Source organism: Ascaphus truei, chromosome 9 (genome assembly GCF_040206685.1).
Source record: "Ascaphus truei isolate aAscTru1 chromosome 9, aAscTru1.hap1, whole genome shotgun sequence".
Lineage (NCBI taxonomy): Eukaryota > Metazoa > Chordata > Amphibia > Anura > Ascaphidae > Ascaphus > Ascaphus truei.
In genome coordinates this window covers 43,385,024-43,412,582 of record NC_134491.1, presented here as the reverse complement: position 1 = coordinate 43,412,582, position 27,559 = coordinate 43,385,024, and the positions used below count along the sequence as shown (strand labels likewise).

The 27,559-nt window shown below is 48.8% G+C and overlaps 1 protein-coding gene across 1 annotated transcript in view; it reads right to left on the bottom strand.

The window, feature by feature from the left end:
- Positions 1-675: 675 nt before the first annotated feature.
- RPS6KA5 (ribosomal protein S6 kinase A5) overlaps positions 676-27,559 on the bottom strand; it is a 40,181-nt gene continuing 13,297 nt past the window's right edge. The window contains exons 2-17 of the mRNA XM_075614549.1: positions 26,881-26,952; positions 25,073-25,291; positions 18,493-18,608; positions 17,305-17,412; positions 12,095-12,178; positions 11,072-11,175; positions 9,852-10,002; positions 9,102-9,263; positions 7,544-7,666; positions 7,172-7,305; positions 6,597-6,690; positions 5,834-6,004; positions 4,764-4,955; positions 2,656-2,815; positions 2,365-2,528; positions 676-1,047 (exon numbers count right to left, since the gene is read on the bottom strand). Coding sequence (XP_075470664.1) covers positions 814-1,047; positions 2,365-2,528; positions 2,656-2,815; positions 4,764-4,955; positions 5,834-6,004; positions 6,597-6,690; positions 7,172-7,305; positions 7,544-7,666; positions 9,102-9,263; positions 9,852-10,002; positions 11,072-11,175; positions 12,095-12,178; positions 17,305-17,412; positions 18,493-18,608; positions 25,073-25,291; positions 26,881-26,952 — 2,288 coding nt within the window. The 3' untranslated portion in view covers positions 676-813. The remainder of the gene's footprint in view (positions 1,048-2,364; positions 2,529-2,655; positions 2,816-4,763; positions 4,956-5,833; positions 6,005-6,596; positions 6,691-7,171; positions 7,306-7,543; positions 7,667-9,101; positions 9,264-9,851; positions 10,003-11,071; positions 11,176-12,094; positions 12,179-17,304; positions 17,413-18,492; positions 18,609-25,072; positions 25,292-26,880; positions 26,953-27,559) is intronic.

Genomic DNA, 27,559 nt, shown 5'->3' with positions numbered 1-27,559 from the left:
GGCGCGACTCATTTAAAAACAACGTTATTTAAGTCATTAGTAAAAAGTTCATCCTGATCACATACCAGCCGCCTATTGTACATGGTTTGTGCGTTTAAAAAGCACAAAGGATAAAAAGCATGATACTAACCAACCAGCTGTGCGGTTATATTTACATGAAATGAAAGACTGTTACGTAATGAGGCTTTAGGGGCGAGTTTGGGGGGGGGGGGGGAGGAGGGGGTAGGGGGAGGAGGGAAGGGTAAGATGGGGGGGGGGGGGAAGGGTAAGATGGGGGGAAAAGGGTAAGAGAGGGGGGGAAGGGTAAGATGGGGGGGGAAGGGTAAGAGGGGGGGGAAGGGTAAGAGGGGGGGATGTTCTCGCAAGGCCGCCAACAAGTGTGGGGGGTGGGGGGGCAGTGGAAACTTTAGTCCTGGGCCCTGGGAAAGCGGTCTGCTCTCCTGTACAAAATACTGTAGTATTGACAGGAGTAACAAACTGTACATATAAAGCCAGTACACAGCGCCATTGTCTGCATCAACCTTATTAAGTAGGGCGATCACTCCGTGCTAGAGGCCGCACAGCACTCAAGGGGTCAATTCTTGGATTCGGGATTACCCACTCCATGCCAAAAAAAGCCTGCCAGGCTCCCGCAGCATTGAAGAGGTTCAGAAGAAATGACAGGTTGGTAAAAACCAAAATGGATACAGCAATTCCTTCTGATCCCATAGACACAGAATCCATGCTTCAGCGTGACACGAGGCCACAGAAATGTGATTACAGTGCACCAGAGAACAGGTTATAGCTTTAGTATGAGGGTGGTCCGTCTGCCTTTTAGTTAGCGAACTGGAAGACGGCATCGGGGTTATTGCTCTCCGTGGGGTTAGCCGGCTGTAACGTCTTTGTGGGGGAGGTTTTCCCGTGTGAGTGGGAGGAGTGGGAGCTTTCGCTGGAGCTGCTGCGCGTCTCTGTGCTCGTGCTCGTCTTTTTCATCTTCCTGCGCTTTGCCAAAGGTGCTTTGTCCACATTCTGGAGACGGAAGCCTTCCCGCTTGTACTTGTTAAAGGCCTGGCGAGACAGAACTACGTTAGCTACGAGAAACAAGCTTGTTTAAAGAGGATTTTGCAAAGGAAGGTAACCCTAGAATCCCATTTGAGGCCATAAGATGCACGTGTGAGGTGGAGACCACGCATCAAACACTAACCACTACAGGACTTGTTCAAAGTGAACGACTAGGACAGGAGCGATCAACTCCAGTCCTCAAGGGCCACCAACAGATCATGTTTTAGGGATATCTCTGCTTTACAACTGGTGGCTGAATCAGTGGCTCAGTCAACGACTAAGGCCCGGGCCATAGAGGTGTGGGGAGAGCGGAGGCGCGCTAACGCTGAGGCTCTCCTGCTTCAGTCAGCGCGATTGCACGGACTTGCAGGCGAGCGCGAAGGGAGCCAGGGGGGAGGTGGTTGGAGGCGGGGCAGTGACGTCGCTGGGCCAATCGCCCGCGACGCACTGACGTCAATGTCACGGCGCCGTGACGTTGACGCTGCTGAAGGCTGATTGGATGTTTTCAGCCGACAGCGCGCTGAAAAACAGCTTGGCGCTCGGCTGAAAACTCCAAAGCCTGAACACGCCTGCGGACGCTCGCGTGAGCCCCCTCTCAAGGCATCCTCATTGAGGATGCAGGGGCTCAGCGCTGAGCGTCCGCACGCCTCAGCACGGCTGGTCCATCTATGGACGCAGCCTAAGCCACCTGTGCTGAAGCAGGGATATCCTGAAAACCTGAGCTGTTGGTGGCCAACACACACACACACACACCTTTCAGTAAATCCCTGCCGTTATATCCTTCAGCCTCTGAGCCTTTAGCGTGGCAGGGGGTGCAACATACTGCACTGCGATGCTTTGTAACTGCACTAAGGCCCATACTCACTAACAGATGTTAACTTCCCTTAAAGTGAAGGGGCATTAAGGTGGGCCAAAATATAGGACCCTTTATTGAATCCGGGCCGAAGGCGGCTGATCTTACAATATTCCCTGTTTTGTAGAGCTTTCTTTCCGATGACATCGATTTTATTTCTACAATGCCCTATTATTCTCTACGACCCCACTCTCCCTCCTTGTCTCCAGCGTCATATGACCCCACGGCATTTTGCGTTGCCATAGGAGACAAGATAAGAAGTTACAGAGGCCTCGTGTGATCCCCGGCATTTAATTTAAATGCTTTGGGGAAGAGCGCAGGGCCTCTCTAAACGCCAGCCCCCCACACCCCTGAAAATCTCACGGGCCCGCCAGTTTGCGCACCCCTTCTCTAGAACACCATAGGTATGACGCTGTAACAACTTTGTGAAACGAAAAGGTTACATTTGAAATGGTAAAAATCAGCCTTACATGAAATGTGGCTTTCACATGGGTATGTACAATAGCCCCCGCCGAGCCCAGGATGTCAGGCGTCATGAGCGGGTTGGATGAGAGCTGGCTGCCGTCCTGAAGCCATTCGTTGTATCTCAAAGTGGACATCTTAATTCTTTTATTTGGATCCACTGTAAGAAGTCCTAAGCAGGTGGTAAAAACCCATAAAATCAAAATACACATTATTACACAGCTTTATGTACAAAACAGTAAATACATTAAAAACACAAGTACTTGGCACCCACAGTTTGTCACATAAAACAATGATACCTTGTATCAAATCTTTGGCCTCCTGAGACACATTTTTCCAGGCTTCCCCTTCGAACGAGAAGTCGCCTTGTTTTATTTTCTTCATGATGTCTTCGGCGCTGGCGCACGGCACGGTCTTCTCGTGGAATTGGAATGGCACCTGCCCTGATAGCATGGTATACTATCAGGATAACAAACGCAACACCAAGATCACTTCATTATCATGTAACACAGGGGTGCGCCCCCCCCCCCCCCCACCAACAGGTCAGCGTTTCAGGATATCATCCCTCTCCACGTTACAAGTAGCAGGTATATCCATGTTCCTGCAGGACAGGTCCACTGAGACCATTCTCCCTCCACTGCAGCGGTAAATGAGTACTCACAGGTAGTGTTAGGACCTACATACTGGTCGTGATGTGGCTACATACTGGTCGTGATGAGGCTACATACTGGTCGTGATGTGGCTACATACTGGTCGTGATGAGGCTACATACTGGTCGTGATGAGGCTACATACTGGTCGTGATGTGGCTACATACTGGTCGTGCCGTGACGTGGCTACATACTGGTCGTGCTGTGACGTGGCTACATACTGGTCGTGATGTGGCTACATACTGGTCGTGCCGTGACGTGGCTACATACTGGTCGTGCCGTGACGTGGCTACATACTGGTCGTGCCGTGACGTGGCTACATACTGGTCGTGCCGTGACGTGGCTACATACTGACGTGCCGTGACGTGGCTACATACTGGTCGTGCCGTGACGTGGCTACATACTGGTCGTGCCGTGACGTGGCTACATACTGGTCGTGCCGTGACGTGGCTACATACTGGTCGTGCCGTGACGTGGCTACATACTGGTCGTGCCGTGACGTGGCTACATACTGACGTGCCGTGACGTGGCTACATACTGGTCGTGCCGTGACGTGGCTACATACTGGTCGTGCCGTGACGTGGCTACATACTGGTCGTGCCGTGACGTGGCTACATACTGGTCGTGCCGTGACGTGGCTACATACTGGTCGTGCCGTGACTGCAGGCTTGAAAACACTTTGGCCAAAGGGTTTTACTAAATGACCCTTACTCATGAGGATACCAACACTGAAGTATTTAACCATGTATGTTGTCACATCGGATGTTGCATTGCGTGTTTTTGTCTTGTGTTGTATACGTGTCACCACGCTCCGTAGCGCTCCTTGTGACATACAGAAAGACAGACATGCATATGGTGTGGTGGGTTTTGGGGTTCGAGTTTGCAGGTACCGTCTTTATCAGCAATAAGGGAAGTATTGATGTATAGCACAGCCACGAATTCCAACTCACCAAGAGACAGGAAAGAATGACAAAGGTGAACACTCCAATCTGGCAACAGGTCAGGTTTATTGCATGGTGGTGCAGCAAAAATAGGACTGCACGAACGCACCTACGCGTTTCGTGCACAAGGCACTTGATAAATACTTCCCTTCTTGCTGTTTACTTACCTGGATGAAGAGCACGCCCTGGATGTCTAGGAGTCCTGCAAGCACTAAGGTAAAGGGCCGCAGTGCCCCTTCATATATATGATTACCAGTGCCTCTGTTTATTGCATATTGGTTACTAGGGTGGGCATACATGGTGTCTCAGTTGTGGAGGTTTACCAGACCCCACTAGACACTCAGCCCACACCTGATAATTTGCCATATGGTTCATGGACTCTCTATTGTCATCCAGTTTTATTTGCACACATTGTGGAGGAATTCTAACCAATTTGGATGCATCACACCTATCCTGTTATATACCGTCTTTATCAGCACAGGTGGCTCAATCCGACCCTGCTTCAGCATAGGTGGCTAAATTAGAGGCTCAGTCTTCGACTGGGATATCCTGAAAACCTGACCTGTTGGGGGTTTGAGGATCGGAGTTCACAGCCCCTGTTCAGTAATATGAAACCAAGCCCAACTAGCGCTACATAGAAACACACCCACAGAAGGAGAGAGAAAGAGAGGACAGGATTATAAAGTGATTGTAAAGTACAAAAAAGGGGAAAGAAAACCGTTCCAGAACAAATGTTAATGGAAAGTTGACGACCGATATTTTACGGTGAAAAAATGTCTTCAGATTGGCAAATGGAAATGTTTAGCGTGAAACGCACCAATATAACTCCCAGGCTCCACAGGTCACAGGACTCGTCATAGCCATTGTCATTCAGAAGCTCCGGCGCCGCGTAGTGAAGCGTGAAACATGGCGTTTTTAGGGGCTGGTTATCAGGCGGCTTTAACCGAGCAAAACCAAAATCTATAATTTTTATTTCCGAGTTGTCACTTTCATCTGTGAACAAAAAATTCTGAAAGACAGAAAAAAACACACGACGTCTGCGATTCGGTCAGGATTGTGCATTTAAGTAGTATTAAAAAAAACTCCTTAACCCCTGAGCTGCCAGGCAGGGCCGCATTAATTTACATAATTTTTTTATAGGATTTATTAATATTCTACACTGTATCACTTTATGCAGAACTATGCAGTGCCAAATTCAATCACAGTACTGCAATACATTCCAAAGGCTGAAACTAAAGTGTGTCTAACGCAGTGGTTACCAAACTTATTTTGGTTAAGAAACAAGTAAATTTCTAAGGAACCCCCAACCCTCTCTAATAGCGTGTCTGAGATCAGATGCATTGTAAGGAACCCCAACCCTCTCTAACAGCGCGTCCGAGATCAGATGCATTGTAAATTCTTCTGTATTTAGTACAATTTTCAAATGACCAGAAAATTGCAGGTAACCCTTTAGGGACCCCTGGGGAACCCTGGTTGAAAAACACTGAACCAACGCCATGTTAGACAAGTACATGTATTTTAAAATAATTTTTGAAGGTCTATCATTTATCATTGTTGGACTTTAAAATAGGCACTCTGATTGAAGGGGCGGTTATCAAATTCATGCTCATTCCCTACATGTCAAATGACAAGCAGAAAGATACTGATAACAGAGAAATAAGGCAAATATAAGGCCATTAAACCCCCCCTTAAATTTCAGGTTACAATGTATACCAGCATTCTTTATTAAAACGTAAAAATACTTAATGGTTTTCTAGTTTTTCAATTAAAGATTAAGATTATCCATTAAACATCACTTTAGTAGCTTCATTTGGTCCTAGTTGAGGGTGCACCTTTAAAAAATAATTATTTAACTTGACGATCAAGAAATGAAGCAGAATCCGGTACCTCCGGCTTCAAATCTCTGTGTACCACTCCAACATCATGCATGTGGCTCACCGCCGACACAAGCCTGCGCATGATATAACTGGCTTCGCTCTCACTGAACAGCTTCTTTTTCTTGATGCGTTCAAACAGCTCTCCTCCTTTCAGCAATTCCATCACTAGGAATGTGTGAAGCTACAGAGCAAAACAAACATAAGCAACCGGCCAACTGCAAGCAACTAAATCCGATATTCAAACACATGGGCATCCTATTTAGACATGAATTCTTCACCGCATCTGAATGACTCTCACTCATCTCTAGCTTCAGGGGGTATCCTTTAGACAAGGAGTGCTCAACTCAAGTCCTCAAGCCCCCCATGCGCACCCCCCCCCCCCCGCCGCTCCCCCCGATCAGGTTTTCAAGATATCCCAGCTTCAGCACAGGTGGCTCAGTCGAAGACTGCCACTGATTGAGCCACCTGTGCTGAAGCAGGGACTAAATGAGCCTACAGTGCTGAAGCACTGGGGGAAGAGGGGGCTTGAAGACTGGAGCACTCCTGCTTTAGACTGCAGGGCTCCAGTTTGGCCTCACAGATACAAGCATTTGAAAACTGTAGTAAGAATCTCCTGAAAGGAGCATTAGATTTTAAGAATAAAAACAGCACTCACAGGGACAAGAATAAATCTTTTTAAGTAAACAAAACAAAAAAAAGTGATCACCGTGCACTGATGCTTCAATTTTGTTAACATATTTTCAGCCATTTAAACGAACAGGAAAGGGGGGTACCTGATCGTGGTGAACATCATATAATTTTACTACATTGGGGTGCTCTTCACATAGTTTCAGCGCGGTTATTTCTTTCTGCGTGTTGCTTTCCATTCTGAATTTAAAAAAAAAAAAAAAAAAGGGTACAAAATAATTTCAATGGTCCTTCCAAACAGTTCCCTTTATGATTTAATAATATCGTACAAGTAGCACTCTAATTATCTTACAGATGTTACAAGTGCAAGAAGTCATTCATACATTCAAAACTTCCATCGGTTCCCAAACATGACCCTTTACATGAACATACATGATCATGCAATGTTCTGCTAAGGTAGGATAAACAAGTTAGACATGTCTATGTAGAAAGAGTTCAGTGTATGAATAATCTTTATATAGAACAATGTATTTAACAGAATGACTTTCACTGCCAAAGAACACATGGACCTGCAGATCCCCAAATGTGTACCTCGCCAGATCAAATCCAAAAATTACTGTAATCATGCACAAGCACATACAGACATACAAAGCAGAGCGTGTTTGGGGAGGCACTAAAAAATGTTCTGTAATAGTAAGCTACGCCCTCATACTTTACATACCGCTTACTGATTATTTTTACGGCATACTCCTGATTGGTTTTTTTGTGCAAGCATTTCCGACAGATGGAGAAACTTCCTTCCCCCAGTGGTTTCTCCTTCAGATCCAGTTCATAATGCTGATAAAACGGGGAGTCCTGCCAGGAAAGGTATGCGTTTCAGAAGGAAGCACAGAAACATGCAGGGATGTTTATTTCAGCAGAGAAACTAGTCACAAATTGATGAATATAGAAAAGAAAATCACTTAAAAAATTGAGCAACTTCCATGCTTGTTCCAAGCTTGCTTTATAGTTTGTGATGAGCAACTTTAGTAAGGGGCAGAAACGTCTAAAGATATTCAGTACTTGTGGTCAAAAACAAATCCAAGAAAATTACCTTCATCATTGCACTCCTGGCAATATTCGTAACTCCAGGACGCTCAGTTCCCAGATACTGAACGGGGTCTGCAATCGCAGCATTGCGTTTAAACAAGATCGAAGGCGCAACAAAGGAATAGCCCTGAAACACACGGTCAGAGTGTTCATGTCACGTTATAGTGTGTGACATACAGTAAGAAGGGCCGCAGGGAACAGATCCCTCATACGGTCAGAGTGTTCATGTCACGTTATAGTGTGTGACATACAGTAAGAAGGGCCGCAGGGAACAGATCCCTCATACGGTCAGAGTGTTCATGTCACGTTATAGTGTGTGACATACAGTAAGAAGGGCCGCAGGGAACAGATCCCTCATAAGTTCGAAGAAACCGGCTCTATAGCAGGAGTGGCCAACTCCAGTCCTCAAGGGCCACCAACAGGTCAGGTTTTCAGGATTTTCCTGCTTCAGCACAGGTGGCCCAATCAGTCCCTGCTTCAGCACAGGTGGCTCAAAAAGAGGCTCAGTCTCAAATTGAGTCACCTGTGTGGAAGCAGGGATATCTTGAAAAACCTGACCTGTTGGTGGCCCTTGAGGACTGGAGTTGGCCACCCCTGCACCGCACCAATATGTTACACGCACTCTGATAGCCACTGCTGTATTTTCCAAGGTACGAGTTAGGGCTGCTATATACAGCATGCGGCAGCGCATTACTATGCGAACGCGCGTGCACGTGCCGCATGCTTTTTCTGTAAATAGTGCCGGGTGCTGCAGGTAATATATATGTGTGTATGTGTGTGTATGTGTGTGTGTGTGTGTATATGTGTGAGTGAAAGTAAGTCCTAAATCACACACACACACACACACACAGACAGAATTTCCTCATCTTCGCCGCTGTCTGTCGGCTCCCCTCTCCGTGCCGTGCATGTATAGAAAGGTCAGCCAACTAAAAATCCGCGCCCGGCACTATAGAACGTGCCTTAGAGTCAAAGTTGAACGGTTTCTTTACATTGAAATGAAACGATGTAAAGAAGACAGTAATTTAAAGCCGCAGCACTCGCATATAAAGAAATATCCAGAAACATATCCAGCAATATTATGTTCCGTGGTAATCGCGGCACGTGCACCAGCCCGCTGCGTTTACAGTGTGTGTACATGTCGGAGAGATCCTCTCCCCAGCAGTTACTGCATGGTCTTTAACTCAATAAGACTTTTGAACAGCTGCACAAGGAGTAAACATCCTGCCTGACCTGGACTCAGGGGTTAATAAACAAAGTGAATGCAACATTATATTGTGTGTCAAAAACTCCCCACTACAATATTATACATTAAACAGTTACAGGTGTAGATAAGGGACGGGGGAAAAAAACAAAAGAAAAAAATTACAGCTACTGTACTTTAAAACCGAGACCGTTACCGAAATCCTCAGTGTGGCGGCATCGTGATTTAAATGTGTTTTCCTGGGAAGTTCTGTGTTATTACAACTCAGAAAATATCATTAATTCCAGGAAAGTGGAAGCAAAATATTAACGGCTTTGACCTTTGATTTCCCAGAGAAACTCCGCTGCGGCTTTTCCGTTACCTGAAATATTCTGTCGGCGTTCATAGGCAAAGCAGCGGGGGAATACGTGGGATCCATATCCGTAAACTCCTCCGCAAAATTTCCAACATCCAGCTCGTCCTTAATCACAGGCTTAAACGGGGCAGGTACTATCTTTGCAGCCAAATCGTCCCAGTTATTCGTCTACACACAGAATGGTAAATATGACTTTAACAAAGACTGTACATTCCTGCGACACGAACCATCAACAAGGCCGCAGCACGCACTGCAGGAATCCGGGACTTTCATTAACCCTGCGGGTTATGCGCACTTGAAAACAGACAGGTTATGTTGCCAAACAGAACCAAACCAGGGTTATTAGGGAGGAGTCTTAGGGGTTTATTCTTAAATAGCGATAGTGCCAATCGGGGCATTATCCCATGGAAACACATTGTCACGTGACATTGCAGCATCATTTGATGCCACAAGGAGGGCGGTAACATTTTAAATCTGCCACTGAGTGTCAGGTATAACATCCCAAACCAAAGATGTATGCGACAGATTTTCACAGTGGCTCTTTCATTCCCAGGGTAGATGTTTTCTTCTTTTTACCTGCTGAAAATGTCAAATTGCTCCAAGATCAGCCCTTTCCCCAAAACATCTGTAAGTTACAGTAAAACAATTCATCTTACTATAGGAAGCATCGCCAGATCTCTGCCAGTCAGATTGTGGCGCGAGCCAGACTTCCCGCAGAAAGAACGCGCGGCCACGCAGCACCAAAACGTTTCTCACCGCAAAGAAGGCGTGCTTTTTTATTTCGTCCGAGCCGTCTGGCCCACAGCCAAGTCTCTTCTTTGGATCTTTCATCAGAAGACGGCGAATCAGATCTTTCACCGCTTCACTCATTTCTTGGGGATACGGGGGATCGCTTTTTAATATTCTCCTGCAACAGACACATAGAAATAAGAACGTGCTTGCTCAATGCTTTCCCATGCCAATGTTGATAAAGGAAAATGAAATGAAAGCGCTCACCAATTAAACACGCTCACTAGTCTGCATGCTTCAGGATTACACAGCGATAGAGAGCACGTGAAACATTACAGGGCACTGCAGCATTGAATTGTAATACAGCGCATGTGCTTTCAAAGCAAATTCACGCAGCACCAGACAGACCCTTAACTGTTCTCCTTTACTGCAGACAGACTACAGCTTTATTGGTTAAAAACTAGGTGACAAAATACCAAATAACTGCATCGCTTTCAGAGCATATACAAAGCACAACAAAAAATAAACTTTACAAAACCTGGTGGGATCCAGAATTGTTTTTTTTTTGTGTTTTTAATTTATTCACATTGGATTATTATTTTTCTGGGAAGGTAAAGGATTCGTGGTCCATCCGCTCCAGAGAAAATAAGGTAAGAACTCACCAGCAAAAGGGGTTAAAAACTAATTTATTGGGCTACATAAAAACAAAAAATAGACAGTGACAAACTCTCCCACGCGTGGGAGAGTTTGTCACTGTCTATTTTTTGTTTTTATGTAGCCCAATAAATTAGTTTTTAACCCCTTTTGCTGGTGAGTTCTTACCTTATTTTCTCTGGAGCGGATGGACCACGAATCCTTTACCTTCTCAGTCACTGCTGCGAGGATCAGCGTTCACCACCGGAAGCGGAAGCAGCCGCAAACACAGAGGGAGACGCATCTATGCAGGACTGGAGCTGGAAGGAGGAAAGCAGAGCGGTGATCTTGTGAGTCGCGTGGACTCCACACCGGGCGGCCAGCCAGGGTCAGGGATTGAGTGAGTACCTTTCCATTCTCCCGTTAACAGCCCTCTCTTGCGTTATTAGTCACTTACCTTGCTCCTTATCACAGTCCTACCCGACTTTATATACCCGGTGTCAACTCCATTTAAATGCTTTCATATTGACTTTGCCCTGCCTGGCACCTTTGTCTACACTCTTTTGAGCTCCTACACGGTTAATTTTTTCTATTATTTTTCTGGTGCAGCTTACCTAGAAATTTCAGCCTGGGAATTCTTCTCCCCGTCGACAGTAAACGGTGATGCTCCAGTTAGCAGCTCATACATCAGAACGCCTAAACTCCACCAATCCACGGCCTGCAATGGGAGAGCGGCCTGTAATCACTCATTCAGCAGCTGGACAATGAGTGGACGTGTTAATGCACGCACCTAATGAAAGTACTGTATACTGGAAAGCTGAAACCAGCAAAGCCTCCTCCTAACAGGCATTTGTTTTTATATACAAGGTTCATCCAGTGGTTGATGTAGCTTAAGAATGAGTGGTACAGTGCCCAAATAAACTGCATTTTATCAAGTATTGGGAAAAGCCATGCTGCTGTAGGAAGGGGTTACTGTATTTATGCTTGAACAGAAAACAAAGGCTTCCTAATGAAATAAAACATTTTTTAAATATAAAGTGGAAGTGTGTGAAAATAACAGGGGCCTGGTACCCGGGGGTTGTACATAGAGTAGCAGTGATACGCTGGATACCCTAGTACACATGGCTCTCCGGCGGCTGGGAGCCCGTGAAGAGCTGTAATGGGGCCGTCTGACTCAGCTGGCCAAGCAACTGGTATGAAACTAGCAGGAATAAAGTGCAATGTTTCACGTGAAACGCACTTGTAAGATGCGGCAATGGAAATATATATGGCACAGATGTTACACAAGCTTGTAAAATGCTGCAATATTATCGTTTTCAAGCTTTTAAATGCATCTAAAATGACATAATAAGCTTGTGACCCTTTTACCCCTCAATGTTTTCGGATGTGGCCCCTTCAGAGCACTGGTGAAGAGCCCTGTCCCAACACAATCACAGGTCAACAATTGGGTTCATTTAATTCATGTTTTAATATTTTAATTATTAGTCATAATGGGTTTTTTTTTTAAATATGGGCGCAGATTTTGCCTCACAATATGTCATTATTGCTCACTATAAGGGGGGGGCCCGCACGGGCCCTCAGACAATGGCTCCAATGGTTGTAGCTGGTTACAATAGTGAGAAAAACAAAGATTGTACCTTGTCATGTCCCTTATCTCCTCCTCGGACAATCTCTGGTGCCATATACTCTATGGTCCCACAAAAGGAATAAGCCCTTTCGTTCTAAAAGGAAGAAAATGGTTCATTTAAACTGGACTGCGTGCATTTTTAAAGGTACCAAAATTGTACTTTATCCACCAGAAGTGGCGAATAGTAATTACTTCCCTTAATCATGTCCTTTATAAAGTACAAAGTCAGTCAGTCTGTCTCACCGGTTACGAATCCGGCTTTTTATTTAGTGCTCTGACTTTCTACACAACTACAGCTAGTGAGCTGCAAATATACGACATAAACCCAGAAATTTGTACAATACAGCTCTGCTATACACAGACCAACGGATTAGAAGATCTGTGCGTCTCTGCAGGTCAAGCCAGGAAGAAAGAGAAATAAGGACCAACACTACACAAAAGTGAAACAAAAACATGACTCGGACTAGGCTGGTGGTGAAAAGCCGGACATCACCCTTAAAAAAAGGCTTTAGGCAGATGAAAGCCGGATGGACAGAACCAAATGGAAGTGGGGGGCTGGACTGACACAAAGGCTATGGTTTGACCTTCTCAAGCGGAAGAAGCTGGCTTGAGAGAATGCAAGACGGCCTCCAACACAACAACAAATACAGGAGCGTAGTTATTTATAAGATGTGTTACCAGGAAGTAATACACCGAGAGTTACCGCTCGTTTTCATGCATGTCCTGGGCACAGAGTTATGAGGACAAATTCATGGTTACATTAAGTGAGCAGGGTTATACATTCTATCCAAGATATTGCACGCAGTCAAAGATAATATATTATAGCCGTACGCAACAGTGTAGTGTTTGTGAGATGTGACTAGCAACAGAATGTAACAAACTGCATAGAGCTAAACTGTAACACACACACACACACACACACACACACACACACAGACTAAAAGTCAAGGTTTATCTTATACTATATTAGTGAAAGCACTGTATGTTTGCCTGCCTGCCTGGATGTCCGGTGTCCCTAGGGGAAATCTCATTGGTCCCTTGGCCCGCCCGCCCCCGCACACCTCTCATTGGCCTGAGGCGGAGTGACGGGCCAAAGGACACACAGGGACACACACACACACAGGGACACACACACACACACACAGGGACACACACACAGGGGGACACACAAACACAGACACACACGGACACACACACACACACACACACAGGGACACACACACACACACACAGGGACACACACACACACAGACACACGGACACAGGGACACACACACACAGTGACAGACACACACACAGTGACACACACACACAGTGACACACACACACTGTTACATACATTAGCGGGGCTCACAGTGTTAGCAGCACCCGCGCGCACCTCCTCCTCTCCCCGTGTCTCCCGCGCTTTCACCCCGACCCCCCCCTCCCCCGGCGCCGCTACAGTCAGCGGGACACACACACTATTATTACCCCTTCAGCGCCCCCCCCCCACCCAGTGTCAGCGGCCGTGCGAGACCCCCCTCTATATCTCCCACCTCTCCCCCCCTCACACATATACATGCCCCCCCCTCCCCGGCGCTACAACTCACCCCTCCCCGGCGGGGGAACAGCCAGTGGCCAGGCAGGCTGCCTCGCGGCGCCGAGTGCCCAAGATGGCGGCGCCCGGGACACAGCGGGGGAGCGGCCACAACACGCTGCCTCCCGCCTCAGATCCACGTGGGACCTGCCGGATGGGTGAGTGAGCGGCCTTCACCTCCCCTCCACCCCCCCTTCACCTCCCTCCACCCCCCCTTCACCTCCCCTCCACCCCCCCCCCCTCCCCTCCAGTGTCAGTGTCTCCCCGATACCCACCCCCCCCCGGCGCTACAACTCACCCCTCCCCGGCGGGGGAACAGCCAGTGGCCAGGCAGGCTGCCTCGCGGCGCCGAGTGCCCAAGATGGCGGCGCCCGGGACACAGCGGGGGAGCGGCCACAACACGCTGCCTCCCGCCTCAGATCCACGTGGGACCTGCCGGATGGGTGAGTGAGCGGCCTTCACCTCCCCTCCACCCCCCCCTTCACCTCCCCTCCACCCCAGTGTCAGTGTCTCCCCGATACCCCCCCCCCGGCGCCGCTACAGTCAGCGGGGGAGCGAGCGAGCGCCCGGGACACAGCGGGGGAGCGGCCACAACACGCTGCCTCCCGCCTCAGATCCACGTGGGACCTGCCGGACGGGTGAGTGAGCGGCCTTCACCTCCCCTCACCCCCCATCACCTCCCCTCACCCCCTTTCACCTCCCCTCACTCCACTTCTCCCTTCCACCCCCTCCACCCCCCTTCACCACCCCCCCTTCACCTCCCCTCCACCCCCCCCCTTAACCTCCCCTCCACCCCCCCCCCCCTTCACCTCCCCTCCACCCCCCCCCCTTCACCTCCCTCCACCCCCCCCTTCACCTCCCTTCCACCCCCCCCTTCACCTCCCTTCCACCCCCCCCTTCACCTCCCTTCCACCCCCCCTTCCACTCCCCTCCACCCCCCCTTCACCTCCCCTCCACCCTCCCTCCTCCCCCCCACCTTCACCTCCCCTCCACCCCCCCCTTCACCTCCCTCCACCCCCCCTTCCCACAGCCTCCCCCCCTTCCCACCGCCTCCCCCCCCTTCCCACCGCCTCCCCCCCCTTCCCACCGCCTCATCCCGCCTCCCCCCCCCTTCCCTCCACCTTCCCACCGCCTCCCCCCCCCTTCCCACCGCCTCCCCCCCCTTCCCCCCCTTCCACCGCCTCCCCCCCTCTTCCCACCGCCTCCCCCCCCCTTCCCACCGCCTCCCAGCCCCCCTTCCCACCGCCTCCCAGCCCCCCTTCCCACCGCCTCCCCCCACCCCTTCCCACCGCCTCCCCCCACCCCTTCCCACCGCCTCCCCCACCCCCTTCCACCGCCTCCCACCCCCCTTCCCACCGCCTCCCACCCCCCCTTCCCACCGCCTCCCACCCCCCCTTCCCACCGCCTCCCTCCCCCCCTTCCCACCGCCTCCCCCCCTTCCCACCGCCTCCCCCCCCCTTCCCACCGCCTCCCCCCCCTTCCCACCGCCTCCCACCCCCCTTCCCACCACCCCCCGCCATCCCACCCCCCGCCTTCCCACCGCCTCCCACCCCCCGCCTTCCCTCCGCCTACCCTTCCCACCACCTCACCCTCCCCCCCATCCCACCACCTCCCCCCCCTTTCCACCACCTCCCCCCCTTCCCACCACCTCCCCCCCCCTTCCCACCCCCTTCCCACCACCTCCACCCTCCCCCCCTTCCCACCACCTCCCCCCTCCTCCCCACCACCTCCCCCCTCCTCCCCCTTCCCCCTCCTCCTCCCCCTTCCCACCACCTTCCCCCTCCTCCCCCTTCCCACCACCTTCCCCCTCCTCCCACTTCCCACCACATCCCCCCTTCTCTCCCTTTCCACCACCTTCCCCCTCCTCCTCCTTCCCACCACCTCCCCCTCCTCCTCCTTCCCACCACCTCCCCCTCCTCCTCCTTCCCACCACCTCCCCCCTTCCCACCACCTCCCCCCTTCTCCCCCTTCCCACCACCTCCCCCCTTCTCCCCCTTTCCACCACCTCCCCCCTTCTCCCCTTTCCACCACCTCCCCCCTCCTCCCCCTTCCCACCACTTCTCCCCTTCCCCCCCCCCGCTCCCCTTCCCCCCTCCGCTCCCCTTCCCCCCTCCGCTCCCCTTCCCTCCCTCCGCTCCCCTTCACCCCCCCCCTCCGCTCCCCTTTCCACCCCCCCCCCCTCCGCTCCTCTTCCCCCCCCTCCACCTCTTTTTCCCCTTTCCCCTCCCACCCTCTCCCACACTTCCACCCCCTCCCACACTTCCACCCCCTCCTCTAACCCTTCCCCCCCTCCTCTAACCCTTCCCCCCCCTCCTCTAACCCTTCCCCCCCTCCTCTAACCCTTCCCCCCCCTCCTCTAACCCTTCCCCCCCCCTCCTCTAACCCTTCCCCCCCTCCTCTAACCCTTCCCCCCCTCCTCTAACCCTTCCCCCCCTCCTCTAACCCTTCCCCCCCCTCCTCTAACCCTTCCCCCCCCTCCTCTAACCCTTCCCCCCCCTCCTCTAACCCTTCCCCCCCCTCCTCTAACCCTTCCCCCCTCTCCTCTAACCCTTCCCCCCTCTCCTCTAACCCTTCCCCCCTCTCCTCTAACCCTTCCCCCCTCTCCTCTAACCCTTCCCCCCTCTCCTCTAACCCTTCCCCCCTCCTCCACCCCTTGCCCCCCTCCTCCACCCCCTCCTCCCCTTCCCGCCGCCCTTCGCCTTCATGCCCGCCTTACCGCCTCCCCACCCCCGCCTCTGCCTTTCACCCGCCCTTACTCCGGCCGCCTCTGCCTTTCACCCACCGCCTCACAGCCGCTGCACGCACTCAACAGACACCCGCCACACTCGACACATACCTGCCGCCACACACACCTGCTGCCTCCCGCCCCTACGCACCGACATCACTGACCCACCGCCTCACACCCTAGCAGGACCCCCACTCACAGACAGCACTCACAACCCACGCGCCAGCCGCCGCCTCACACCCTTGCAGGACCCCCACTCACAGACAGCACTCACAACCCACGCACCAGCCGCCGCCTCACACCCTAGCAGGACCCCCACTCGCACACAGCACTCACAACCCACGCGCCACCCGCCGCCTCACACCCTAGCAGGACCCACACTCACAGACAGCACTCACAACCCACGCGCCACCCGCCGCCTCACACCCTAGCAGGACACACGACTCAGATTTTTACATCACTTATGCCACCAAAATATACATTGTACTGTGGTGTGGTTACAATAAACCATTTTTATACAACATCGTATTACATTTTCTTCCATCTTTCTTTTCAATATTATTATCCAACCTTTACAACAAACAGTCACCTATTGTTCCACGATTTATAAATAATACTACCTATTACGCATTTACATCCCGGGCAACGCCGGGTCTCTCAGCTAGTTATTCTATATAACATTTCAACGCACAAGCTGACAAAACAGAGGCACCGAGACATTCAAATGGACGATTAGTATTTTTACTAGCAATAATGTAATATATTCCAATAAATCCACAAAACAGGTTTGCGCTGGCAGTGTGGGTGGCAGGTGCTGACCTATACACCTTTTATGATTGATGGTTGGATGGACGGGCCCGTGACCCTGTGACCGCTGCCCGGGCATGTATCAGCACACGGCTCTGATCAACGAGCTCACCTCATCAGACAGAAACTCTTTACTAAGTCCAAAGTCTGTTAGCACCACGTGGCCGCTGGAATCCAGGAGAATGTTCTCCAGTTTTATATCCCGATAGATAATCCCCAGCTGGAAAACACAACGCAGCATTTATCTTTCCCACATGTGTCAGTTTACAGGATTATGTCTCTATTTAGTGTGTAACCGTAAATTACTACTTTAAAAAGAGAACAATTTATAGTAAACCAAGGACAATGAAGTAAAGTAATGGCGGATATTCACGCATTACAAACACTGACCGTGGGGCATCGCCTCTGAGAAATAAACATGCTGCAATATAAAGCAAAACAGGTTATACCCACGCCAGGGGCGGGCAACTCTAGTCCTCAAGGGCCACCAACAGGTCTGGTTTTCAGGATATCCCTGCTTCAGAACAGGTGGCTCAGTCAAAGAATGAGCCACCTGTGCTGAAGCAGGGATATCCTGAAAACCTGGCACGACGGTGGATCTTGGAGACTGGAGTTGCCCGACCCTGGCCTAAGCTTACGCAACAATCTTCTCCTTCTTATTAAACAGAGAAGTACAATGAGCATAGCCCCCCTCTGATCACGTGCCGTGACCCCACTGCATGTCCACATCCATTCCCTAAAGGGTTTTTTTACAAGCTCTGAAGCAACCAAAGAATGGAGTTTTCAGCCAATCACAGTGTGTTCCGGCCGCTCCGGAGCTTGTACAATAACCCCTTTAGTTGGTGCTTAAACATCAGACTTTAAGACATGAAGGCCTCTATTTACTAAAGCGTGCTATTCTATTGGACACTTTTTGATGCCCCTAAAGCGACGAGGCCTTATTCAATACGCTGTGAAGCCGCTACTTCAGGTCATTTGAATTGAGCTCCGAGCTTCCCTGATATCACAGAATATGGAGTAAGGGGCTTGAAGTGTTTTTGCTTTTTAGTCCATCACAGGGGTCATTCAAAGCCCTCACTTTTAACATTAGCCTTTCCATGCTAGAAAAATGCATGAAACTGAGACAGTGGCGCATTAAATGTATTCTCTCTTGGAAGGTTTCACAGACTTGCATATACTTTGATAGCCATTCAAGAGCCTTATAATTGTAAGCAAGCACCCAACACGCACGCATGAACAGCGATACATACAATGGTTATCCGACTGCAAAGTCATGCTGCTTTGTGGGAAAACATATTACCTTGTGTAGATGCTCAATTGCTAGTACAATTTCCCCAATGTATATCCGTACTTCATTTTCAGTGAACTTTTCTCGCTGGGAGAGATGTGTAAATAACTCCCCTCCGTTAATATAATCTACAAAGGAAATCAAAGATTTACAGTTGCACATACAATTGTGTACACACAAGGCAGCCTTACTCCTACCCGTTGTGGAGGGGATAAGATGTAATGCAACACTAACGCTATAAAACGATAGCAGCCCCTTTCACCGAAAGCACAAACACAATATATAAAGAATCCTAAAAAAAACACAACATCTGTTCTATTTTTTGCCTCTAACAAAAAAGAAAGTGGAAATGAGGCCTAAGAGAATAAGAAAAATATAACTCCACTGCCATGTTACCCACATTTGTGTGAGCTTAGATAGTGTGGTGTGTGTGTGTGTGTGTTACAATAATCTTGAAATGTGTCATAATATTATAATAAAAATACTAATAGTATGTTCTTGTATAGCGCTGCTAGTATTACATAGCGCGTTACAGAGACAATTTGCAGGCACAGGTCCCTTCCCCGTGGAGCTTACAATCTGTTTTTGGTGCCCAAGGTCACAAGGAGCCGACACCGCAAATTGAACCAGGTTCAGTCAGTGTCTTTACTCACTGAGCCGCTCCTTCTCCTTAATTTGAAATGTTGCATCATGTTAGAGGAGCTACAATGGGCTCTGCATTAGATAGGAGCGCGGGGCGCATTAGATAAGAGCGCGGGGCGCATTAGATAAGAGCGCGGGGCGCATTAGATAAGAGCGCGGGGCGCATTAGATAAGAGCGCGGGGCGCATTAGATAAGAGCGCGGGGCGCATTAGATAAGAGCGCGGGGCGCATTAGACAGAGCGCGGGGCGCATTAGACAGAGCGCGGGGCGCATTAGACAGAGCGCGGGGCGCATTAGACAGAGCGCGGGGCGCATTAGACAGAGCGCGGGGCGCATTAGACAGAGCGCGGGGCGCATTAGACAGAGCGCGGGGCGCATTAGACAGAGCACGGACGCATTAGATAGAGCGCATTAGATAGAGCGCGGACGCATTAGATAGAGCGCGGGGCGCATTAGACAGAGCGCGGGGCGCATTAGACAGAGCACGGACGCATTAGATAGAGCGCATTAGATAGAGCGCGGACGCATTAGATAGAGCGCGGGGCGCATTAGATAGAGCGCGGGGCGCATTAGATAGAGCGCGGACGCATTAGATAGAGCGCGGACGCATTAGATAGAGCGCATTAGATAGAGTGCGGACGCATTAGATAGAGCGCATTAGATAGAGCGCGGACGCATTAGATAGAGCGCATTAGATAGAGCGCGGGGCGCATTAGATAGAGCGCGGGGCGCATTAGATAGAGCGCGGGGCGCATTAGATAGAGCGCGGGGCGCATTAGATAGAGCGCGGGGCGCATTAGATAGAGCGCGGGGCGCATTAGATAGAGCGCGGGGCGCATTAGATAGAGCGCGGGGCGCATTAGATAGAGCGCGGGGCGCATTAGATAGAGGGCGGGGCGCATTAGATAGAGCGCGGGTGCATTAGATAGAGCGCGGGGCGCATTAGATAGAGCGCGGGGCGCATTAGATAGAGCGCGGGGCGCATTAGATAGAGCGCGGGGCGCATTAGATAGAGCGCGGGGCGCATTAGATAGAGCGCGGGGCGCATTAGATAGAGCGCGGGGCGCATTAGATAGAGCGCGGGGCGCATTAGACAGAGCGCGGGGCGCATTAGACAGAGCGCGGGGCGCATTAGATAGAGCGCGGGGCGCATTAGATAGAGCGCGGGTGCATTAGATAGAGCGCGGGTGCATTAGATAGAGCGCGGGTGCATTAGATAGAGCGCGGGTGCATTAGATAGAGCGCGGGGCGCATTAGATAGAGCGCGGGGCGCATTAGATAGAGCGCGGGGCGCATTAGATAGAGCGCGGGCGCATTAGATCGAGCGCGGGGCGCATTAGATCGAGCGCGGGGCGCATTAGATCGAGCGCGGGGCGCATTAGATCGAGCGCGGGGCGCATTAGATCGAGCGCGGGGCGCATTAGATCGAGCGCGGGGCGCATTAGATCGAGCGCGGGGCGCATTAGATAGAGCGCGGGGCGCATTAGATAGAGCGCGGGGCGCATTAGATAGAGCGCGGGGCGCATTAGATAGAGCGCGGGTGCATTAGATAGAGCGCGGGTGCATTAGATAGAGCGCGGGTGCATTAGATAGAGCGCGGGTGCATTAGATAGAGCGCGGGTGCATTAGATAGAGCGCGGGTGCATTAGATAGAGCGCGGGTGCATTAGATAGAGCGCGGGGCGCATTAGATAGAGCGCGGGGCGCATTAGATAGAGCGCGGGGCGCATTAGATAGAGCGCGGGGCGCATTAGATAGAGCGCGGGGCGCATTAGATAGAGCGCGGGGCGCATTAGATAGAGCGCGGGTGCATTAGATAGAGCGCGGGTGCATTAGATAGAGCGCGGGTGCATTAGATAGAGCGCGGGTGCATTAGATAGAGCGCGGGTGCATTAGATAGAGCGCGGGTGCATTAGATAGAGCGCGGGTGCATTAGATAGAGCGCGGGTGCATTAGATAGAGCGCGGGTGCATTAGATAGAGCGCGGGTGCATTAGATAGAGCGCGGGTGCATTAGATAGAGCGCGGGGCGCATTAGATAGAGCGCGGGGCGCATTAGATAGAGCGCGGGCGCATTAGATCGAGCGCGGGGCGCATTAGATCGAGCGCGGGGCGCATTAGATCGAGCGCGGGGCGCATTAGATCGAGCGCGGGGCGCATTAGATCGAGCGCGGGCGCATTAGATCGAGCGCGGGGCGCATTAGATCGAGCGCGGGGCGCATTAGATCGAGCGCGGGGCGCATTAGATAGAGCGCGGGGCGCATTAGATAGAGCGCGGGGCGCATTAGATAGAGCGCGGGTGCATTAGATAGAGCGCGGGTGCATTAGATAGAGCGCGGGTGCATTAGATAGAGCGCGGGTGCATTAGATAGAGCGCGGGTGCATTAGATAGAGCGCGGGTGCATTAGATAGAGCGCGGGGCGCATTAGATAGAGCGCGGGGCGCATTAGATAGAGCGCGGGGCGCATTAGATAGAGCGCGGGCGCATTAGATAGAGCGCGGGGCGCATTAGATAGAGCGCGGGGCGCATTAGATAGAGCGCGGGGCGCATTAGATAGAGCGCGGGTGCATTAGATAGAGCGCGGGTGCATTAGATAGAGCGCGGGTGCATTAGATAGAGCGGGGGTGCATTAGATAGAGCGCGGGTGCATTAGATAGAGCGCGGGTGCATTAGATAGAGCGCGGGTGCATTAGATAGAGCGCGGGTGCATTTCTGGAGTGTTTTTCCCAATATACAGTGAAGGTTTTATTTTTGTTTCAAATAATTTGTATTTTTTTTTTAGTAAAATAAAGGTAGGGGGGAGATACAGAATAAGACAAGGATCGGGTGTGGGGGGGGGGGTTGAACAAAACTAAATCAAAATCATCAATAACACTTCCGAAATAATAAGTTTAACAATACGAATAATCAAGAGATATAGGGGGGGGGGGAGGGGGGGAGGGAGGTCGGGAAGAGAGACACTGATGATAATAACCTTAATAATGTTCCTGATTCTTTGGTGTAGTATGGCTTGTAATTTTTGGACAAATTTTCCCATTATAGAAACCTCTTTTTTCATTTTTACTTTTTAATATTTTCACATTTGTTTAAATTTGTATATACTGTATCGACGCTATATCTTCTGGAAAGGCATTTAACCAGGGATTCCAGATTTTTCAAATTGCAGTTTTTATTTTTTAAAGACAATCTTTATTTACCAGGTAACCTTCAGCCGTTCGCCGTGCAATGGTCCCTGCCAAGTTACAAAAAGATACTACGGAATTATTTTCTGACATTTAAGCAACAGATCTTGACAGACAAATAACCAGATGTTTTTTTGCTGCCAAGACCTACTTACCATCTGGGTTACTCCCACTCTTCATGGACTAATCCTACATCTAACTCACCCCGAGTGCTCATTTACACGGATGTTGCTTTTATAACATTTGTTTTTGCGACTGTCATGATTTCCCCAAAAATTTAAACAGACATCGATCGGGTGGCTCGCTGCATTATACTTTTGTCCAATCCCCAATACAGTATGTGTTAGTGTATTTATTAACCTATTTAGAATATGTACATAAAACTCCCCTGCTGTCTGTCTGTTCCCTCTGTTTCAGGAATGTCACACTGCTTGGGTCAACAAGACAAGTTAGTAAATTAAGTCATTAATTGGCAAGTGCTCTGCTGCTTTTCCTCTGAGTAAACACAGCGACAGTAGTACTGCATGTGGGACTGTTCCAGGCTGCTCCAAACACAGAAACAAAACTGGAAGTATCTGATCATTATTTACATTGCACATGAGGTTGAAAAAAAAAAAAAAAAAAAATACATGCTCATCAAGTTCAACTTATGCTAAATGTATCAATTTAGACAAGATACTTATCCTACAGTATATTATGGCACGAAGAGTGGCTTAAAGCTGCAGTTCAGTCAATATCCTGCATGTGTGTTTTTTTTTTATAAATCAGTTCTGTAGTAAGAAAAAATACTTTTAGCATTTTCTGTTTCTAAAAAAACAACTTTGAAAGACCAATTTTCTTGTATTCTATTTTAACAAGCATTTGCTAAGGCACTGCCCCTTCATGTCCTGTCACAAGCCCTGGCACACCCCTTTGTCAGCCCTGCCCTCCCTCTAGCACATGTCAGTGCAGGAGTGCTCATGAATATCTTCCACTGAGACAGAAGCAGAAGAAAAACATATGCCAGCTCTAATTATGTCACCAAATTTCGCCTATGAATACATGGAGAACGAATTGACCTGCAGCTATACAGTTCTTTAGGTAATTAGAGATTGCACACATGAAACTATTGAAGTAAAAAAATAAATAAATTAAAAAAAAGACTGAACTGCAGCTTTAAATCTTCACTCTTATTAACATGCTACAGAATTACTGATTCATTTTCCCCCTTTAAAGCAGAAATTCCACCAAAAAACAAAATACAGGCATACCCCGTTTTAAGTACACTCACTTTAAGTACACTCGCGAGTAAGTACATATCGCCCAATAGGCAAATGGCAGCTCACGCATGCGCCTGTCATCACGTTCTGAACAGCAATACCGGCTCCCTTCCTGTACCGAAGCTGTGCGCAAGCAGGGAGACTATAGAGCCTGTTACAAATGCGTTATTTACATCAGTTATGCACTTATATAACGATTGCAGTACAGTACATGCATCGATAAGTGGGAAAAGGTAGTGCTTCACTTTAAGTACATTTTCGCTTTACATACATGCTCCGGTCCCATTGCGTACGTTAATGCGGGGTATGCCTGTAATAGTTTTTAATCCTTGAGCAAGGCCCCTGGAACACTATGCAACTTTGAAGTATTGAATTAGAATTAGTTATTTTAAAATCCTCAGATTTACACATTTTAGCTAAGATTATTTTATGATGTGACGACACTTACAATATGGATGCAACTAAACTTCGAACGATTTTAGCATTTGGCTAATCCTACCCAACCCAGCAACGTCCCCCAAATGACTTCCCCGGCCCCCACGCGCCATGGTTACTGTCAGGAACTTGCTCTTGAAGCATGATTATCTTCATGTTCCCCTGCAATGTTCTCGTTATCGATTATTTTATGTGCAATGTGTGAATGGGTCACAAGGAGCACTAAGAATTAGCATCATTTAGTAAATCTAGATCCTAAATCCCTAATTAGAGGTACCAGTAACCATAATGTATACAAGACAGGCATTTAATTAGTGTTATTAGTACATTCCGTTATAGGGGACGGTCTAGGGTCACCCAATTTGGTTTTGTAACTTTTTTAGGGAAGTGTATCACCCGTCCTTTCAGGTTCTGAGCTCCTCGCCAATTCTCCAATTAGCAAACAGGTATAACACACCCCAGGGTCACCCTGAACATCACGCTCTCCTGAAGAGCTGAGTGCCTGACTGACGGGAAGAGGAGAGATGTCTGGGTGTATTATTACTTTTCATGAAGGAACTTGTGCACGCAGTTTCCCTTCCAAACGCCAAGGGAACTTTGTTGCTGGTTTTTAATTGCACTGAATCACAGCTAGCATTATGCTACATTCACTTAACCCTTTAGGCACTATCACACAGGACAATAAGAAATATTATGTATTCAGTGCCGGTACCTGCTATAATGGCGTTTATCTTGAGGTTAGCAGGTGTAATAATTTTTTGATCAAAAGATGCAATGATACGGCTCCTTTGTTATAAGACTCAGGATCAAAATGTAGAATCTCACTAATGAATTGCCAACCAATTTGGGAGAAGTGCTGGGTTTTTGGATTTATTTGCCATAAATGTGTGGCCAATTCTATGTACCCAACAGCATAATCCAAAAAAGGTATTGAATTATAGTGTTATTAATACATTTCGTCATTGGGGTAGGTTTGAGCTCATTTACTTCAGTTTCGTTAAATAATATTATATATTTGTGTGTGACACACACACACACACACACACACACACACACACACACACACACACTTACCCAGAATGAGATGAAGTTTCGTGTCGGTCTGGAAGGCATAGTGTAGCGTAACTAAGAACGGAGACTGCCTTATATGTTCCAGCACTTGGCGCTCTGTCCTTGTGTGCTCTGCGGTCTTGGATTTCTGAATAATAGTCGCCTTCTTTAATACTTTCATTGCATAGAGCTTCCCAGAGTCATGGCCGCTGACTTTCCTCACCAGGAACACTTTACCATACGCTAGACGCAGGACAAAAAGGAGTATTGTCGTCATTTACTCGCTGTAAGAAATTCGCCACCGACATGTTCATCTTCTACAAGTTTCCGTCAAAGATTACGCCTTTACCTGCTGTATAGAATAACGTTTATGCTTTTACATTTTTCAACAGAATAGGTCACGTGTCTTGGACTAATGTGGTAATATGTAATTGGATGTAGTAAAATCGAGACAAAATCAAAAGTCCTTCCTTTAGCGATCCTTAAGCATGCAAAGTATTTGAGAGCGGTTTGTACACACACTGCAGATCCCAGGCAGCATGTGTGACAGCAACAAGAGAAGGATGCTAGTACTACTGGTACCCAAGTTTAATACCCAGAAGTAGAGGTGATTTAGCCACAATCACACAGACTGCCAGTAGCACAAGCAGGAAGTTAACCCACAGTCTTGTGCAAGAGTCCTACGCCTTAACCACAATGACACACCTTTTCTTTTCATGTTCTCCCATGAAACTATTCTCTGATCAACACAAACCCTTTATACCACTGTTTACAGAGCCATTGTTAAGCTCGCTGGACACATTTTCCCCCAGTATGTACATGTACTACACAGCATGCTAGCATCCTATCCACCAGCACTACATAAAACACTTTCACATAGCTGCCCCGAGGACAGCAGCTGCTGATAGCTGGGTGGGCACAGGCAGCTTGCTGGCCACATGCTAGTAGTCAGAGGTCACAAACGCATGTATACGTGTCATTCAAATTAGTCCCAAGCACATTCGTACACATTGGGGATAATCTGTGTGGCTGACAAGAGATAACAAGCTTATACCCCTCAACCCCCCAGTTCAGTGACTACGAGTTCTGCCTCTATGGGGGGCGGTCTGTTGTGTGGTGGAGCCTCTCCAGCGTTGTGTATGTGTGTGTGTGTGTGTGTGTGTGTGTGCGTACACACACACACACACACACACACACACACACACACACACACACACACACACACACACACACACACACACACACACACACACACACAATAAAAATACTCTTCAAATTATGGAGAGGAGTATTTTTACCCCAGAGGGAAAAAAACAAGCTAGCGCATCCTCTGGTATTAGCAGAGCTGCTGCGTGACCTATGCTACTTAGAAAGAGCTACAGCTGTAAACAGCCGTTTCACCAATTTTCTGTCAGAATGAAATTGCCACGTGCAAATAATTGAATGCAAATTGTTTCCAGTGCTTCAAAGGGCATCCATTCATGCAGAAGCACGACAGCTATGCAAACACCGCAACTGCAGGAGGTGTTATTTACAATGCCGTCTGCAGGAAAATGCTTTCACCAACAGTATTCGTGCAACTTTCAATTCCCTTATTTTGGTGGGGAGGTAAAAATGATCCAGGTTAGCATAATTTACAGCAGTAATTAGCAGGGCAGAAACACACAGAGGTGCAGGCAGAGTAATAAATGCTGTTCAGGAGGGGAGATGCAGCACCTCAAATGTGTGAGGGTAGGGGAGACGATGGGTGGGGGTACTGGTATTATAAGAGGCTTACTCCCTGAAATGATACGTGAATGTATTGGGGGAAAAAAAAAAATCAGAGATCTTACCTCCTGTCCCAAGGACTTTTAAGAGTTCAAAATTTTCAATTCCCACTTTCTCTGCATGCCCGGTCAAATTAGCTAAAGAAAATAAAAAGGAGGATCAAATAACGCACAGTATGTATGCATGTAGCGCTATTTAGGTACACAGCGCTTCACAGCCGTAATACACGACGGGAATATGCGCTTCCGACAGAAAAGTAACCTTGGGAAAAAGAGTCCCTGCCCCGAAGAGCTTACAATCCAAATCAAAATTAAAACAGTGAAACACCCCAATTAAATACACAAGCTTCAGTGTTTATTATCTTTATCCCATTTCAGATTATTGATCTACAATTTATAAATTATGTTTTCTATTACGTTTCAAATCAAATCAAACCAATTGACCACAGTAATTCTGAACTAAACAAAAACACAAAAAAAAAGTAATTGATTGAACTAGTACAGCCCTTTCAAAAGACATCGTTATTGCGTCTCCCACTGGCTATTTGCGCAATTTTTCAGCCCTTGTGCCATAATTTAAGAATAAACTGACCACCATTTGATGAAAAACATTCTGTTTTACGGATTTGTCTGTTTGATTTGGATTCAGCTGAAATAATGGCAATATTAAGTGGGCATGTGCCAAATTAAATGTATTAAGCCCCTTTACTGCCAAAGGTGTCTGCAATGGAAGGGTTAATAATGC